Source organism: Aedes aegypti, chromosome 3, assembly GCF_002204515.2.
Source record: "Aedes aegypti strain LVP_AGWG chromosome 3, AaegL5.0 Primary Assembly, whole genome shotgun sequence".
NCBI classification, from domain to species: Eukaryota; Metazoa; Arthropoda; class Insecta; order Diptera; family Culicidae; genus Aedes; species Aedes aegypti.
Genome location: NC_035109.1, coordinates 333,888,495 through 333,905,129, shown reverse-complemented (window position 1 = coordinate 333,905,129; position 16,635 = coordinate 333,888,495). Strand labels below are relative to the sequence as shown.

Genomic DNA, 16,635 nt, shown 5'->3' with positions numbered 1-16,635 from the left:
TAAGTAAAAAAATAATCACATTTCCCGAATTTGGCACCCTCGTGACCCCAGTACAACCCGGAATATCTACGGCATGGTTCCGAATACAGAATTGTCCATTTATGACAAATAACTGAAACCTTTTTAAAGTAAACTGAGGGTAGTTTCAAAAAAATCGAATGGAAATTGACGAAATGGCAGCTGTTTGAAAATGCCTTGTCGGAGGCCGGTAACGTAAAGGTTAAATAACATTTAGTCCCATTTTGTACGTAAAAAAGAGCCTCCAAACTTCTATCTTCTTCTTCATTTTGGCATTAAGTTCTCACTTGGACAGAGCCTGCTTCTCAGCTTTGTGTTCAATGAGCACTTCCACAGTTATTAACTGAGAGCTTTCTTTGCCACAGTTGCCATTTTCGCTTCCGTATATCGCGTGGCAGGTACGATGATACTCTATGCCCAGTGAAGTCTAGGAAATTTCTGTAACGAAAAGATCCTTTCAGCATGGCTTCGCTTTATAGCCGCGGACTCTAACCACTCGGCTAAGGAAGGCCCCATAAACTTCTCTATCTATCAACGGCCAATCCTTACCGTTTTGTTTAAAATTCCGAACATTACTTATTTTCCGAACACTCGACATTTTATGATGAATTTTTCATGAAAACCATTCAATATTCTTCTCGAGATGATCAATTATTGTATGATTCAAGTTCTCTGCATTTTAAAGTTATGTAAATATCAATTGTTACCTTTGAAAACACCTCTGCTTGTATTGATACCATCTGGTCAGTATAAAAATAAGAACATACAAATACATGTTTTTTTGAAGAAATGATCAAAATACACCGAATTAGAATTCCAGACATTTTCTGCTAAATCCGGACTGATAGTAACCCCAACTGTTCGGAATATTAGTCAAGGAATTTGAGACAAAACGGTTTACACACGGACAAACGGTGGTTCTGTATTAATAGGACTGTATTGATGCACACATTAAGCAGCTTTCATGTGAGCCTAAGAGCTGCTTATTTCGATGAAGAGAAAATCAACAGATTTGAAATAGGGGTTTCGGATTTCATTGCAAGGACGTGCATTTTTCGACATAATCGCATTTTTATTATTAAAAGTAAATTGTAATGAGAAATAGAGCACTGTGTCAAATCTTCACCAAATTTTACAGATACATGCATATATGTTTGATCATCCGAAGAGGATGACGTGTTTTACGTACGATATCCAACGGTAAATGGCAAGGAATGCTTCGTTCTCACCGTTCCCTAACAGAGATTGGTGTGTGATACTGACGGATTTGAGTTATCTCACGATACACACACCATTACAATCTCGACAAACAACTATATTTGTATTAACGTTTTGATAACGGTTTTCTTGCTTTTCTTTGAATTTGAGACATTATTTCAGGACTTGTCTTTGATAGTTGGGACATATTTACAGTGGGCTAAATCTAAAATGAGCTCTAATTTATTTAATTAATACTAAGTTTACCTATTGCACTCTTACCAATTAGGTGTACGATAAATGAGAAATCATTTGTTGCCGAATCTTAGAACAAAAAACTAAATTCAACTAATTTTCGTAACAATTTTGATTGATTTGATATCCTTTAATGTAACGAACCTAAGTCATTGTAAAATCAATGATTTTCATTTCACTGGGATGGTTTCTCCTTCGTAGCTTGCACTGATATGAATAAGATTTCATTTCTCCTTCGTTGAAGCCTATCACAAAACTAACAATAGTGCGTTCATATATTGGTTTCACGGACATTCTTCTATGTTGAATTAATTTGCGTTCACACCAGACGATGTTGCAAGCAAAGTTAGCGGAGATTGGGGATTCCTTAGACGCTATGCTCTGCACTGTAGCGCAGCGGCGTAGGTCAGATGACGTTACTCGACGGTATGGGTGAAGGAGGCGCAATAGGAGATGGAGGGGATGATTTCGAAGGTTTGATGTAGGCCAGTGGATGCGGAGAGTGTGGGGGTACAGTGTAGGGAGGAACCATCGTCGATAGTATGTGGGAGCCGTAGAGATTCCAGAACGCTTTCTGGTGCAGATCGTAGGCGAAGTGATAGGAAGGGAAGATCCCCGGAGGGATGCTGATGGGTGTGGCCAGAGGGGAGGGGCTGTACGGTGACTTGCTTTGGGGTGAGTGTGATCGCAGCGGCTCCTTGGAGGTTACCGGTGATGAGCTGCTGGCTGCGTTGGCTGGTGTCGGTGATTTGACCAAGGTTTTGGGCTTCCGCCGGGGACGGTATTTGTAGTCGGGGTGTTCTTTCATGTGAAGGGCCCTGGAATTGAAAGGAGAAAGGATCGTTGAATGTCATTGTTGATTTGATTGATTTTCAAAGTAGTTGAAACCATGATCAAATCTTTCGGGCGATGCATATCTTTAGTCATGGTGAGTTATACCGCTTAATAATCATACCCATCAGGTAAATTATAATTCACAAGCTAATTTTCTTCCATAAGGTAACCAATGTTCAAGTCTTTTGAATTCGAATGAAAATACCCAAGGAAATTTAGTTCGTCTCCTTCAAATGTTCTTCCGTAACCGTTCGAAAAATTATATACATAGAGTGATTGTTTCTGAGACTTTAAGTAATTACAAATCTTCAAACAGGAATTCTTCCGAGAAATTATACTTTGGTTTATTCTAGGGTTGATTAAAACCATGCAGTATTTTTATCGAGAAATTAAACAAGAATTCGAACCACTCCCTTACTGCCGTAATCTGACAAATTGACTTAGACTTAGACGTTCTGGAGGATAAATTCTCACAACTGTTTAATTGTTCATCAGTTGAAAATGTATTAAAAAAATTAAGTGGCACATACGTGACTTCATCAGATTTCGGCAGTTCAGGAATTACCCAATAGTTTAGTACAGGAATTGTGCATACATTCTACATGTGATTGTCTCAAAACATCTGTTAGGAATTCTTACAGAGATTTTACAATAAATTCAACTGGGGATTCCTTTCTCCATAAATTGTGAGTTCGTTCGAATATTCCTTGATTTATTTTTGAAGTAAATTAACAATACATTCTTTAATTCAATAGTTCATTCAGGTTTCAATACCACCGAATGCTACATCATTTTTTCTTGTAATTCCTTCAAGAGTTCCACTCGAGATTTTCCAGAGATTTCCTCTTTTCAGGATACTTATCCAAGACATTCTCAAAAGTCTACAAGAAATCTTTAGAAGGCTTATTTCGTGTAGAAATGTATCATTTGTTTTATTAGTATCAGGGATATCTTTGTATTTTTGTTTAGAAATACCCACACAATTTTTTTCAGGAATTTCCTCTTATTGGTCGGTGTTTAGTCAGACTGGACCAAGTGCTTTTTGGTGGTTTCATGAAAGCGACCTACAACCATTAGAAATAACAAAATTTGTTGCTATATTGATACTTATCTATTTGATGAGTAATCTGTAAGAAAATAGCATCGGAAAAATCAAAATTGATGGAGTCGTTGACTTATCCTTGCAAGGCCAAAATATCATCTAGTCAGGTCTGTCTGAACACCGACCAATTAATTCTGGGAAAAAATCCTTCGCATCTCCTTGGCGACGTTCTTATCCGTGATGGATTCTTTGCTAAATTTGCTAAAAATTGTTTTTAAAAAAATTCCTAAAGGAAACTTGGAAAAAATCCATCAAAGATATTGAAATAAAAATTTTTAGTTGGAATATTAGAGAAACCCTGAACGGAAATTAGAGGAAATTTGAAAAAAAAAAAATGTCGAAGGAATCTCTAGAGATTGCTATGGTAGAATCGCTGGATAAGTTCCGGAAAGATAACTTCATTGCGAGACGCATCTTTGCAGAAATCACTGAAATGTTTTATTTTTTAAATTAATTATTCAAGGTATCCTGAACGAAAAACTGGGATTGGTTCCTTGTGAAATTGGTAAAGAAATTGGCCCCCACAAAATCATCCGCAAATTTCGAATGTTGTTTTTTTTTATTAAAAGACAATCATGATTAATAACCTGGAGGCATCACATTGCCGTTTTCTTACATCAGTAATATAAAATTCATTTGCATTTACTTTAATTCAATTTTCAATTTCAGTGCCTTTACACGGAGAAAATGGAATACACAAAAAAGAGTTCATTCCACTCAATTCGGAGGGTTCGTGCGTTAACCTAATTTTGAGTTGGAGCGAATGAAATAGGGAAAGAAAAATAACTCAAAAATAAGTTAAAAAATTCTCAAATATGGGTTTTTCGTTTTCTCCGTGTATGTGAAATTGAATATGGAAATGACACCGATAGTGGGTGAAATTGAATGTGTGCGTGTGTTGCACCCATTCTCTTTCTCGTCACATTCGCTCTCATAGTCAGGTTGGCATAGTGTTAGCGGAGTTTGTTTTTGTTCGTTTTCGCACTGATCGGGTACCGTGCTGCATTAATACCCGAACACTTAAGCTGCCATGAATGTTCAAAATCCGTTTTCAATAGGTTTTCTTCAAAAGTGATCAAATGTTTTTATGCAAGCGAATACTTTCATGTTTTATCTAAGCAAATATGATCAATTTTCCGATAAAATTAAAGAATTTACCATGAAAATAATTGAAACAATGGAGCATGTCTTGTCCTTAAATCCGGACACCAGCACAAATCATGTCTGTAAATCCGGACACTTTTGAATCGAAATCCGGACAGCTATTTATTAACATATTATTAATAAACCACTAAATGTAAAACTTTTTAAATCATCTGAATTTATTACGGTCTTACAAACTGGAGCAATGCGTACATTTTTTAATAATTTCAACACATTAAAATATGAGAAAATGTATGGTTGGATTACCTGGACTGAGACGACTGTGAGTTGAACTGCACCAATCACTTGCTAGTTAAATTTTTCGCATAAGACAACGCTCAGACTGTTTTTTTTATCATTAATCTCACTTGTATTGATTGTCTTGAAAGTTTTCTTTCGGTTTTACTTGTAAATTATGTTTTTACACCTTATAAACACAATATTTGATTTTGATGTCCGGGCTCATAAAACTTGGCTCCAATTCCGGACAGCCTCTTTCTCAAGACGTTTTCACTGATTCAAACGCGTATTCAGTCCATATTTTTGTAATGCTGTGTCGCTAAACTATTGAACTATCACTTAGTGCACAATTATGTTCAAATCACTACATTATCAGCATAATTTCACAACGAAACATTGTGAGTGCGTTCGTCGACACTACCAACAAAATCACTTGCACCGCGTAGAAATGACGTTCAACTGGAGCAACTTTTCTGTTTTGTTATTTTTAAAAGATTTGAAATGGTAACTAGATGATAACTGAATTTCAAACGATCAGCGTTGTTCAAAGCAAAAATTATAATATAAATTGAAAATGTTAACATATTAATTTTGCCTTAAATTAACGACCATTATCATAGTGTCCGGATATTGGTACCGTCCGGGTTTTGATTCACCACGGTATCATTCAGCTGATTTTTTTCGACACTGGTTGCAATCATCATTCATAGGCATGAAACATCAACTTTTTTTTGTCATTTGAAACCAAAGTTTTTGAAACCTCCCGTGTTTCCGTTGAAACATAGCTTGGGAAATATATGTAATTTCAGGCTTGGTAAATATGCTTCAAACTAACTTTTGGAAACTGACTCGCAATAAGTCGAATATATTTGTCATTGATGACTTTAATGCAAAAAATCACTCATGGAATAATTCGCAAAGCAATTCCAACGGCAGAATTATATTTGATGAGTGCTCTTGAGGATATTTCTCAATTCAATAACTTGATAGCCCTACTTGTTTTTCTCTTCTAGAAACCCTTCTACGATTGATTTTGACCGACTCTAGTCATTTTTGTAGTCAACTGCTTACTCACACTAATATTGATTCTGATCATGTTCCTGTTACCAAGGTATCTAAAAGGAAGGTAATTCAATGTGTCATTTAGGGCGATCCGCCATATTGGGAAAGAATCTGACAGCTGGCAAATTTTGTGTTGCTCCATCGGATCAGCAAGCGTTGAGATCCTAGCAACTTTTTCCCCTCAATTTTTATTTTTTTTCTTATACGTCATTCAACAAACAAGTGTAAAACTTCATGTTCTCAAATAGATTTAAATAAATTGCTTAAAATCGATGATGATATTTATCTAAAGAAGAACTAAAACCATTTTGAACCAATTGACTCGTAAAACCTAAGAAAAATAATAGGTCACGATGACAATAGCTGCCTCTTTTCCTTCAGCTGTCCCTTCGACGTATCTACCGTGAAAAAGAACAAAAAGAGAATAAGGATCTTCTACCAACCCATCGCCTTCGGGGAACATGTAAAAAAGGAGTACTCTTTCATAAAATTTCGGAATTTTCTGATTTAATTATCTCCGAATATATATTATTTATTCTTACATTATGTGTATTAGAAACATCAGTGGAATATGGCAGGAACTTCACAGTCCTCCATGACATCAAAGTTTCGTCTGATCCCATTTTTGTCTTTCTACTGAGAAAATGATCTGAAAGTAACAAATGTTAGTTTTCTACTGTGCATAATACCGTTCACAGCTGAAGCTGTCCTTATCGAGACAAGAAGTGAGGCACAGTGGTCTTGAGCTACGCTACGGAGTTGAGTAATTTTTTTTATCATTGTGGAATAATGGCATCCTGAAACAAAACTGAAATTAAATTCAAACCTAATCTAAGGCACTGGGACAGAGCCTGCTTCTCAGCTTAGTGTTCTTATGAGCATTTCCACAGTTATTAACTGAGAGCTTACTATGCCAATGACCATTTTTGCATGTGTATATCGTGTGGCAGGTACGAAGATACTCTTATGCCCTGGGAAGTCGAGAAAATTTCCAACCCGAAAAGATCCTCGACCGGTGGGATTCGAACCCACGACCCTCAGTTTGGTCATGCTGAATAGCTGCGCGTTTACCGCTACGGCTATCTGGGCCCCGTGTTTTGGGTATTGTGAGAAACGAATTTCTGACTTCTGTTTTTCCAGTCGCTTCATATAAAAAATCTACTGGCAAAGCTTATACTCAATCAGCGTTCCAACTGGTTTACAACCACCACATAAAATAGTATGAAACCTGTAAAATATCATGACCGCTTCAAACAAACGACTTTTCCTTTCTCGGTTGCTTTTCTTGTGGAAACAAATGCTTTACTTTGTAGAATAAATAGTGAAGAAAGACGAATTCAATACAGACCAGAGCCACTTATCAGAAGTTTTTTTTCTCTCTCTCTCTCTCCATTCTTCTTTCTCTATTTATTCAACGCTGGTCGTCATACGGTTGGTACTTACTGTATACAAACCCGAGAGTAGCAATAAAACTTCAGTGTTTAGTTTTACCGATAGTTTCTACTCCATTATTGCTTCAGCACGCACTATCATTCCATCGTGGTGCGATGCGACATGAAACAGTTTCTCGCTTTTTTCTTTCTGGTTCAACAATAAAATCAAACGCCGGTAAAATATGCTCTCCCTAACTCTTCACCCAACTCTCTTTCTTTTTTATCCGCTGTAAAATTGAATCCAATGTAAACACTCTCCAGATTTAATTCAATTAGGTTGTAAATTTGAGAAAAATCAAACCTCAACCGAAACAATCAACGGCTACAACTTGTATGCTTGTGGGAGGATGGGACACATTTACTGGCAGCACCCCTTTGGTTTCCCTTTAGCAATCTCCCCGCAGTGCGTAGTCAACAATAACGTCCAAATTGTTCCCTAATCATGATCATCATTGCAAACGCCACATCGCGACATCACCATAGGACGGAATCTCATGAAAGGCAGCAGACACTAGTCTGATAAGCGTTCACACCCCTTCACGGTGAAAAAGTTACCAGTACGGATTGGCAGATGCTAAAGGGGAACTCGTGGACGACCGCTTGGAGGGAGGATTCGGAAAATAAAAACGAGTTTATCGCCGTTTTCACGGCTTTTCCGGCGCATTTCACGGTGGGAAGTGTCGATAAGGGGCGTTTCAGATATGAAGTTTTTTTTTTATTTTAGGAATATTTGCAAGATCCATTCTTAGCATTCAAAACTCAATTTTAATAAGGTTAAGTTCATATTATACTGTAGGACTCTGATAAAACATGGAACGTATTTTTTGGTTGACCTTCAGTGAATGTTTGGATAGGTGATATCGATCTAGAAGAAGAAAGGGGCAAAGTTGATTTGTTTGACGTATCAATATCAATTGGAATGAGAATGTCTAACGGCGATATGAATATAAAAGTTTTAAATTTATTTCACTTCGCAAAATTTATAAATTTGCGTGCTTTAAAATGAAATACAGGGAATTTCAACTTATTGCGCTATTATGAATAATTTTGAAAAAAAAACATGTGTCAGGAAGGATTCAAACTCATGATTCTTGTATGCTGTACATGTATTTTACCAACTTAACTACTGAGCCACTTATTGTTGGAACAAAAATAAAGTTCCTGGACCGACCGTGACACCTTCAGCATGATTTGCATTACAGCCGTGGACTCTAACCACTCGGCTAAAGAAGACCACGTTAGTGATTGGTGAGCTCGTTCTATACTTTTTTTTGTCGAAAAAGTCTAAAAGACTACATAGTTTAACTGATTTGAAACAATTCAATTTTTTTCTTGTTTTGCGAATCGTTGTCTGATTATTCCATTTTGCAACAACAATCAACCAACATTTAGTTGGTGTTTGAAGATACCATCAACTTGCTTAGGAATTGCTTCAGAAGGGCTTCTAGATATTGCTTCAGAAGATACTGAATTCTCTTACGAATTTCTTATGCTAATCGGCAAAATTTTTATGTCAAGAACACTTCCTGGGATATTTTGGATTCTGGATATTCTTTCAGCGAATAAATCAAAGAACTTGCGAATTAAATATATTTGGTGAAACAATTAAGTTGCTAGCAGCTAGATTAATACCGTGACATTTGGCAAGGATTACGATGAGAATTCTTGAAAAAAATCCTCGAGGGTATTTCCGCTGTTTTTTTCCTGAACATATTTTGATTTAATCAGGGATAATCGATTTCTTTCCTTAAATTTCATTAGGTACACTATTTGGTGTTTCTTAAATTATATCCTGCCATAAAATACTATTCCAACCTTTTGTTCACCGGATTTTCAGAATCTCATCTACAAATTTCATTAGGTCTCGACTTGGAATTCATATAGGACATTTATAAGATCTTCCATATTATTCAACCGGGATTTTTCAAGAGATTCTTTATTAAACTTTCTCAGAAATCTCATCTTAAATGTTCTTATGTGGAATTTTCTTTAAATATATCTCATTATCTGGTTGTCCAGGTGTTCTCCAAGGGTTGATTCGTCAAATAAAGGGACTACAAGTTCGTTCAACGATTCGCTTGGGGATTTTCCATGAAATGGTTCATACATAACACATACTATAAGTATTCTCTCAAACCATTTCACCAATAATCTGTCAGATTTAACCCCAGAAGAAATTTCAGAAACTATTACAGAATTTCTCCATGAGTCCATTTAAAACATTCGAAAGATTAAAATGGAATATCTTCAAGAACACCTACAGGCATCCCTTCAAAAGATGTCAATAGAAGTTGTAGTGTAAATATTATTGATTGATTGAATACTTTTTTCGTCGTTACTTTTAGAAATTGCACCTAAACTTACGGCAAGGATCCATTTATTTCATTAGGAATTTGCACCAACATTCCTCTAAGAACATCTCCAAGAAATTTTTAACAAATCCCGACACAAAATTTCTTCATTCTTTCGATATAGACTCACTAAAGATACTTACTTACTTGATGGGCTACAATTCACTACGATGAATCTGCGCCGAATGGATGAGTCTTCTCCACTGGGCTCGGTCCTTGGCTAATCGTTTCCAGTCGCCCTGAACGTTAAGTGTCCTTAAGACCTCCTCAACTGCAAAAAGCCATCGTGTGTGCGGCCTACCACGAAGTCGACGGCCTTGTCCGGGTTCTCTGTTGAATATTATCTTTGCTTGTCGTTCTTTCGGCATATGGGCAACGTGACCAGCCCAACTCAGCCTGCCGTGTTTTATCCGCTTGACAATATCCACCTCTTTATACACTTGGTACAACTCGTGATTCATGCGACGCCGCCAGATGCCGTTTTTTAGTTTACCGCCGAGTATTGTTCGCAGTACTTCAAGCTCTCCGGTCGACTTCCTTCAATGTCCATGATTCATGACCATATAGGACAACCGGAAGGATCAGTGTCTTGTATAACGCGAGTTTTGTTCTCGTTTGCAGGCTACGGGACTTCAGCTGGTTACGGAGAACGTAGAAAGCCCGACTTGCAGCTGCAATACGTCTCTTCACCTCACGGGTAACATCATTATCGCATGTCACTAGTGTTCCAAGATACACAAATTTTTCCACCACTTCTAACTTTTCACCACCTAGCACCATTTCGCTACCACTAACACGTCCGGACCCACGTTGACCACCAGCTGTCATGTACTTCGTTATTGTGGTGTTGATCGTGAGCCCGATCCTCGTTGTCTCCCTCTTGAAAGGAACGAATGCCTCTTCCACTTCCCGACGGTCAATCCCGATTATGTCGATATCGTCCGCAAAGCCAAGGAGCATATGAGAACGTGTGATAATGGTACCGCTTCTCTGCACACCGGCTCTCCTGATAGCACCTTCGAGCGCTATGTTAAACAGCAAATTAGAAAGAGCGTCACCCTGTATCAATCCATCTAAGGTTACGAACGATGACACACTAGATTTCGGAAATATAGGTGCAAAGGAAACGCTCATAGAATATTTCGCTGCAGATCAAGCTCTGTCCCAGTTTGGACGTTACACTTGATGAAATTTACTTGATGAAAGAAGGGAAATTTATTTGCAAAATATTAAAAGCTCTACGATAGCAGATTATTTTTGGTTTAAGATGTTTAAGGCTCTAACGCAAAAAATCTTCTCACATCATAACTCATAGAAACAACACATTTTTAAAAGAAAATATTTGTGGCAAAACTTTTCAACGATTCAACTTAAATTTTAATTTCGGAAGTGTACATCAAAAACACCGTCTATTATCAAAAGAAGAGAAAATTTGTGATTGAGATAATATTTTTCCATCTTTCATATCTTGAAAGGAGATCATCCGCCCGCAAAAAAAAAAGTTGAATATTGGCAGGTTCTAAAGTAATTATCATTATAACAACACGTCTTGTAAGAATTGATAAAACAGCATGATATAAAAATGGTTAAAATTTAGCTTTACTTAATAAATAAAAAGTATAAATATAAAGAACAACTTATTTCTAAAAGAAGGCAAAATTTATGGTTAAACCAAAAGAAGATTGGACGTTGAAAACTATTTCGACATAATAAAATGAAAAGACATTGACAATTGCGTTCAGAATCATCGAAGTGATTGTGATATTTTTCCCCGAATGTCGTTTTTCCGAACGTCGGTTCCCCGAATGCCAGTCCTCGAATGACCGGTTCCCCCGAAAAGTGGTGCAGTTTAAATAGGTGCTATAATAATCTTCAGTGGCTGGATAATGAACTAGAAAGAACGATAAGTAATCAAAAGAAGGAGTTATTCTTTCATTCTCGGCTACAAACATGGTGGCAAAAAAGCTGAGGACGGTAAAATTTGAAAGAACAGCCAATTAAATAAAGAAGGGTGCATATTAGATGACCAGTTCGTTTACAACCCTCAAATGTATAAAGTTACGACAGTTATGAGTGCTAAAAACTATTCGGAGAAATTGGCTAATCGGGGAAATGGGATATTCAGGGAACTGGCGCATTCAGGGAATTGGCGTTCGGGGAAACGACATTCGGTGAAAAGTAGAACAACCCATCGAAGTAACTGCAGTAATCGAAGTCTCTTTTCGCTGATAACTTGAGCAGATCAATGTTATCGAATGCCGCCCTATTGTCAATAAAATATTTCAAAAATATAACTCCAAAGAACAGCCTATGTATAAAAGAAGGTGAAATTTATTTAAATTTTAAATCAAAAGTTTCTATACCTATAATTCTGCGATGAATCTGTTTTTCAGATGTCCTTACTTCCTTATACCGCTCTCTGCTCTGACGGGTACCAGACACCAGCATCCGGCTTCTAGCCAAGTTCTTCTCGTTCGTCATTCTCTGGCACTCCTCGTCGAACCAACCGTTCCTTGGTCTTCGCTGAGCAGTACCGTAAAACGGGGTATCTTTGATAATGCGGGTAACTTTGATAGTGCGTAACCCACCACATACTAAACGAAATATCACAATTTCTGTGAATCACTTAAGCAAATCAAATCCAAAACTAAAGAATATTAGTATGATACTTCATGTCAAAGCGGTTTTCAATTGAATCAAGAACATTTGAGGCTTTTTAAACGAAAATTTAAAATTGGAACAATTTTAGCATTTTCGAAACGCTTACAAACAATCTGTTCTACGATCACTATTTGATGTAGTTTGGAATAGTTTGCCACTTATCTTTGACAGCCTATTTATCATGGAACTTGAATACGGTCTCAAATCTCTTAGCGAAAAGCATTTTCACAAACTGGGACCATTTTTGTAATCTATGTCAGAAATTTCCATATAACGTTAAACGCCTAAAGGTATGCAATGCCCTACAAATGTTCGTTATTCATTCAATTTTGTTCGATTCATACTCCATTATCAAAGTTACCCCAAAACAGAAAACCGACTTTCGATTATATGAAAAATTATATATCCATTCAAAATAAATCTTTTGGCAATCTATCGACTGCAATCGATAGCTAGGATGCCAGTACTTGTTTTAAAAATATAAAATATAATTCTTTGAAACAGCATACATAAATATTCAAGTTTTCTCCGAAAAAACTATCAAAGTTACCCCGTTTTACGGTACCTACCACTTCTCACACTACTGTGCTCACCGCTCCGTGGACTGACTTCCACAGATTGCTGAGGTTGACGCTTTAGTTGATTTCGCAAATCCGCTCGTCAAGCTTTTGATGGTAGTTTGCTGCTACACCATCTGCTGACAGGCGTTGGATATTGAAACGCAACGATTGTCGATTCTTACAAGGGAAGGTCACGATGGTGTTACACGGGGTTTTCAACCGGACTATTTTTGTTAGATTCTAAATGTCGAAATATGTAATGCCTCAAAGCCTTTCGGGTGATGGACCAGTGGTGTAGCCAGAACTCGAAACAGTTGATATTAGCGTTCGAATTTTACTTACAACGAGATAGTGGTCTGAGTCGATATTAGGACCCCTGAAAATTCTAACATCGATGACATCGGAAATATGTCGGCCGTCTTCCAGAACATGATCGATTTGGTTGTAAAGTTTGCCATTTGGGTGTTGCCAGGTGTGCTTGGGGATATCCTTGCGTGCAAAGTAGGTGCTATTGATGGCCATCCCCCTGGTGGCTGCAAAGTTCACTAAACGTTGTCGTTGGTAACAGAGTGAAGGCTCTCTTTACCAATGATAGGGCGGAAGAAGTCCTCTTTTCCGACTTACGCCTTAGCGTCGCCGATGGCAATTTTCACGTCGTGTTTTGGGCATTCTCCATAGGTCTTTTCGAGACATTCGTAAATCGCGTCCATCACGTCATCGGATTTGTCGTTAGTCGGTGCATAGACGTTGATCAGGCTGTAGTTGAAGAACTTGCCCCGAATCCTCAATACGTCGATCCGCTCGTTTAGCGGCCTCCACCTAATAACTCGCTTCATCTGCTTCCCGATCACTATGAAACCGGCTCCGTGTTCAACTGTATCGCCACCGCTGTGGTAGATGTTGTATTTGAATGCGATGATAGCGACGGGGTCTACCGCTCTGCATTCACGTTCTCCAGATCTTAGCCAACGCACTCCCTGAATAGCAGCCACGGACACTCCAACTTTTCGCAATTCACGAGCCAGAAGGCTCACTCGTCCAGGTTCATTTAAGATCCTGACGTTCCAGGTACCGAGTTTCCAATCATAGTCCTTATTTCGTTGCCAGGTCGGTTGCCGAAAATAACGTTCGTTCCTTCGTCTTTCTCCATTTTTCGTAGTGGGTAATGAATTCGGTATGCTACCTTACCGGGGTCGCGCTATCTACATCACGTTGATGGGACTGCCATCTTAGGTGTAGCTGACGTGATACAGCATTTCATACTCAGCCACGGGATACCAGAACAGACGCTGTTTGAGCCGCATCTCCTGGTGTACAGACGCTCAGAACTTACCTCCTCAATTTAGCTGATGTCAGAAGGACAACAGTGCCCAGGCTGTACTACCAGCTAAGTACGCAACTCTTACCTGGAGGTATTTGTCATCATTTGACCTGTGGAACCGTGGAACTTGTGAGGACCAGAGCTGCGTTGGTCGCTCCATCCTGATTTTCGACTCACCATTTAGCAGCCTACTAAAGCACTCACTAAAGATATCAACATAAATTTTAGGATAGATTTATGAATTCTTATCTTTATGATAGAAATACGGCGTTTTAAAATAGTATAAAAAGCTGGCCTTTAAAACTTTGGTGGGGAGTTGTTTATTGCTGGAATTAAACGTAAAGTGCAAAATTAAATTGTTTTAGAGCAAGAACTCAAAAAAGATAGTCAAACTACTTGAGAGTAAATTGAAAATGAATTATTTTTTTCACTGCTAGCATTATAATCCCAGTGTAACAAAGTATGATTAATATAATGTTTTATGAATATTTAAAATTTAAAAGGAATCCTAAAAGTTTCCAATATCTTTTATATCGTATGTCAATACTTGACACGATGAAGCTTTATGTTGAGGGTAGTCGTAAAAATTCACTACCTATGAAGATCTTCACTGAGCACAAGTTGACTTGACTAAGTTAATCAAAGAAGTATCAACGCTGAGCTGAGTGTTTTAAAAATAGATCGTTGAAGTCTTAGGCAAAATGTGTAAAAACATAAAGTAAGATATAAGATATTCTTTTCTAAGTAAATTTCTATGGAAGCAATGTTTATTCAGAACTATTAGAGCATATCAACTGGGAGCAGATTACAGATATATTACAGATTTGAAATGAAAGCATGAAACGAGCTCACCAATTGATCCTCAATCCTTGACTGAGCAGCATTTATCCACTTTCAGCTTCACACAAAAATTACTCTACAGACGTGTGAATAAAAACACTTTCGCTTTTCATGCAAAAACAACCCGGTGACCCAACGAAAAACTTAGGCTCGCTTGGGCTTCACAAAATGCACTCTTAGAAACTTACACTAGATTCTAATAACAAACAAAAAAACATATTAATTAGACTAGGAAAACTCAGATATTAATTATGATCTCCCTAAGGGCAGAAAACCACTTTATTAATTAAAGATGGGCAAACAGATTCGGAGCCATTCAACAGATCCGGATCACTGAAAAGAACGAGTTTTCCGTAGCTCTTTTTTGACGAGAATCGGTTCATTTGATCAGCACGGATTAAACACAAAGTGACCAGAGAAAACTATTCCACTTCGTACGTTTCTCATCTCTTATTATAACGCTTGACGCGTGCCTTGCTTTGCACTCCACGGTACACATGTTTGATGCAGCTCGGCACTCTTAGCATACACAGCCAAACAACGAATTTGCTCCGCCCATTTGCATACAGGTAGATGATAGGGATAGAGAGCAAAGCTCAATCGGCCGAGCATGTCGTGAGTTTCTGAGAAAGAATGTACCAAAAATGGGAGAGCGAAAAATACGACGTATGTTGCGGAGCAGGGAGCGATCCGCTCTTTTTTTCTGTTCGCTCGGTACAGTTCACTATTCCTTTGGGATCCGCTGAGCCAATGAACCGTTCAAAAGATTCGGTTCACTAAAATGAGTGATTCGGATCGGATCCGTTTATTTAAATGAGCCGTTTTGTCCATCTCTATTAATATTTATTACCTTTCTTATAGTGACTTTACCCTAATAATAATTCAGATATTTCGTAACTTCATAACCAATCATACGTCAAGAATCTGTTTCTTTCTAAAGTTTTATCGGCTTTATCAGTCTTAAGGCAGCTAAAACGACTTTTGCTTCTACTTCTCCGACGTTTCGGCGTACATTTCACCTTTTTCAAGGGTTTAGAGGCTGCGTTTTGTTGTGTGTATTGGTGTCTTGTCCGACTTGTGACCGTCTAAAATTTCTAATGGCGTCCCACTTTAGGTCACAAGTCGGACAAGACACCAATACACACAAAAAAACGCAGCCTCTAAACCTTTGAAGAAGGCGAAATATACGCCGAAACGTCGGAGAAGTAGAAGCAAAAGTCGTTTTAGCTGCCTTAAGACTGATAGAGCCGATAAAACTTTAGAAAGAAATTAGTCATCACAGTCGAAAGCATTCACCAAATTATTGTCAAGAATCTGTATATTTTATGCTACGGTCTTTCACAAAATTTTCATATAGACTCATAAGTTTTCAACAACACTTGCCAAAATGATTGTTAAGCGCCCAGACTGGGATCCGTCTCCCTAATTTTGCTTAGGAACGTCTAAAACGGCTCTAGAACAAAGCAGTAATCCACTGTATATCACACTGATCAATGTTGCAACATTCTTCTTCCCATGCAAGTAGATGCGCTAGCCTACAGCACCACACAACCGAAAACAATAGCCGTATTAAATGTCGATACAAAACAAACAATCGGATCGTTTTATCGATGTTTCG

The 16,635-nt window shown here is 37.8% G+C and overlaps 1 protein-coding gene across 1 annotated transcript in view; it reads right to left on the bottom strand.

Annotated features, from left to right (window-relative positions):
* Positions 1 to 1,069: 1,069 nt before the first annotated feature.
* The window catches only part of LOC5567214 (transcription factor SOX-3), a 54,007-nt gene continuing 38,441 nt past the window's right edge, over positions 1,070 to 16,635 (bottom strand). Inside the window, exon 2 of the mRNA XM_001651594.2 lies at positions 1,070 to 2,288. Coding sequence (XP_001651644.2) covers positions 1,877 to 2,288 — 412 coding nt within the window. The 3' untranslated portion in view covers positions 1,070 to 1,876. The remainder of the gene's footprint in view (positions 2,289 to 16,635) is intronic.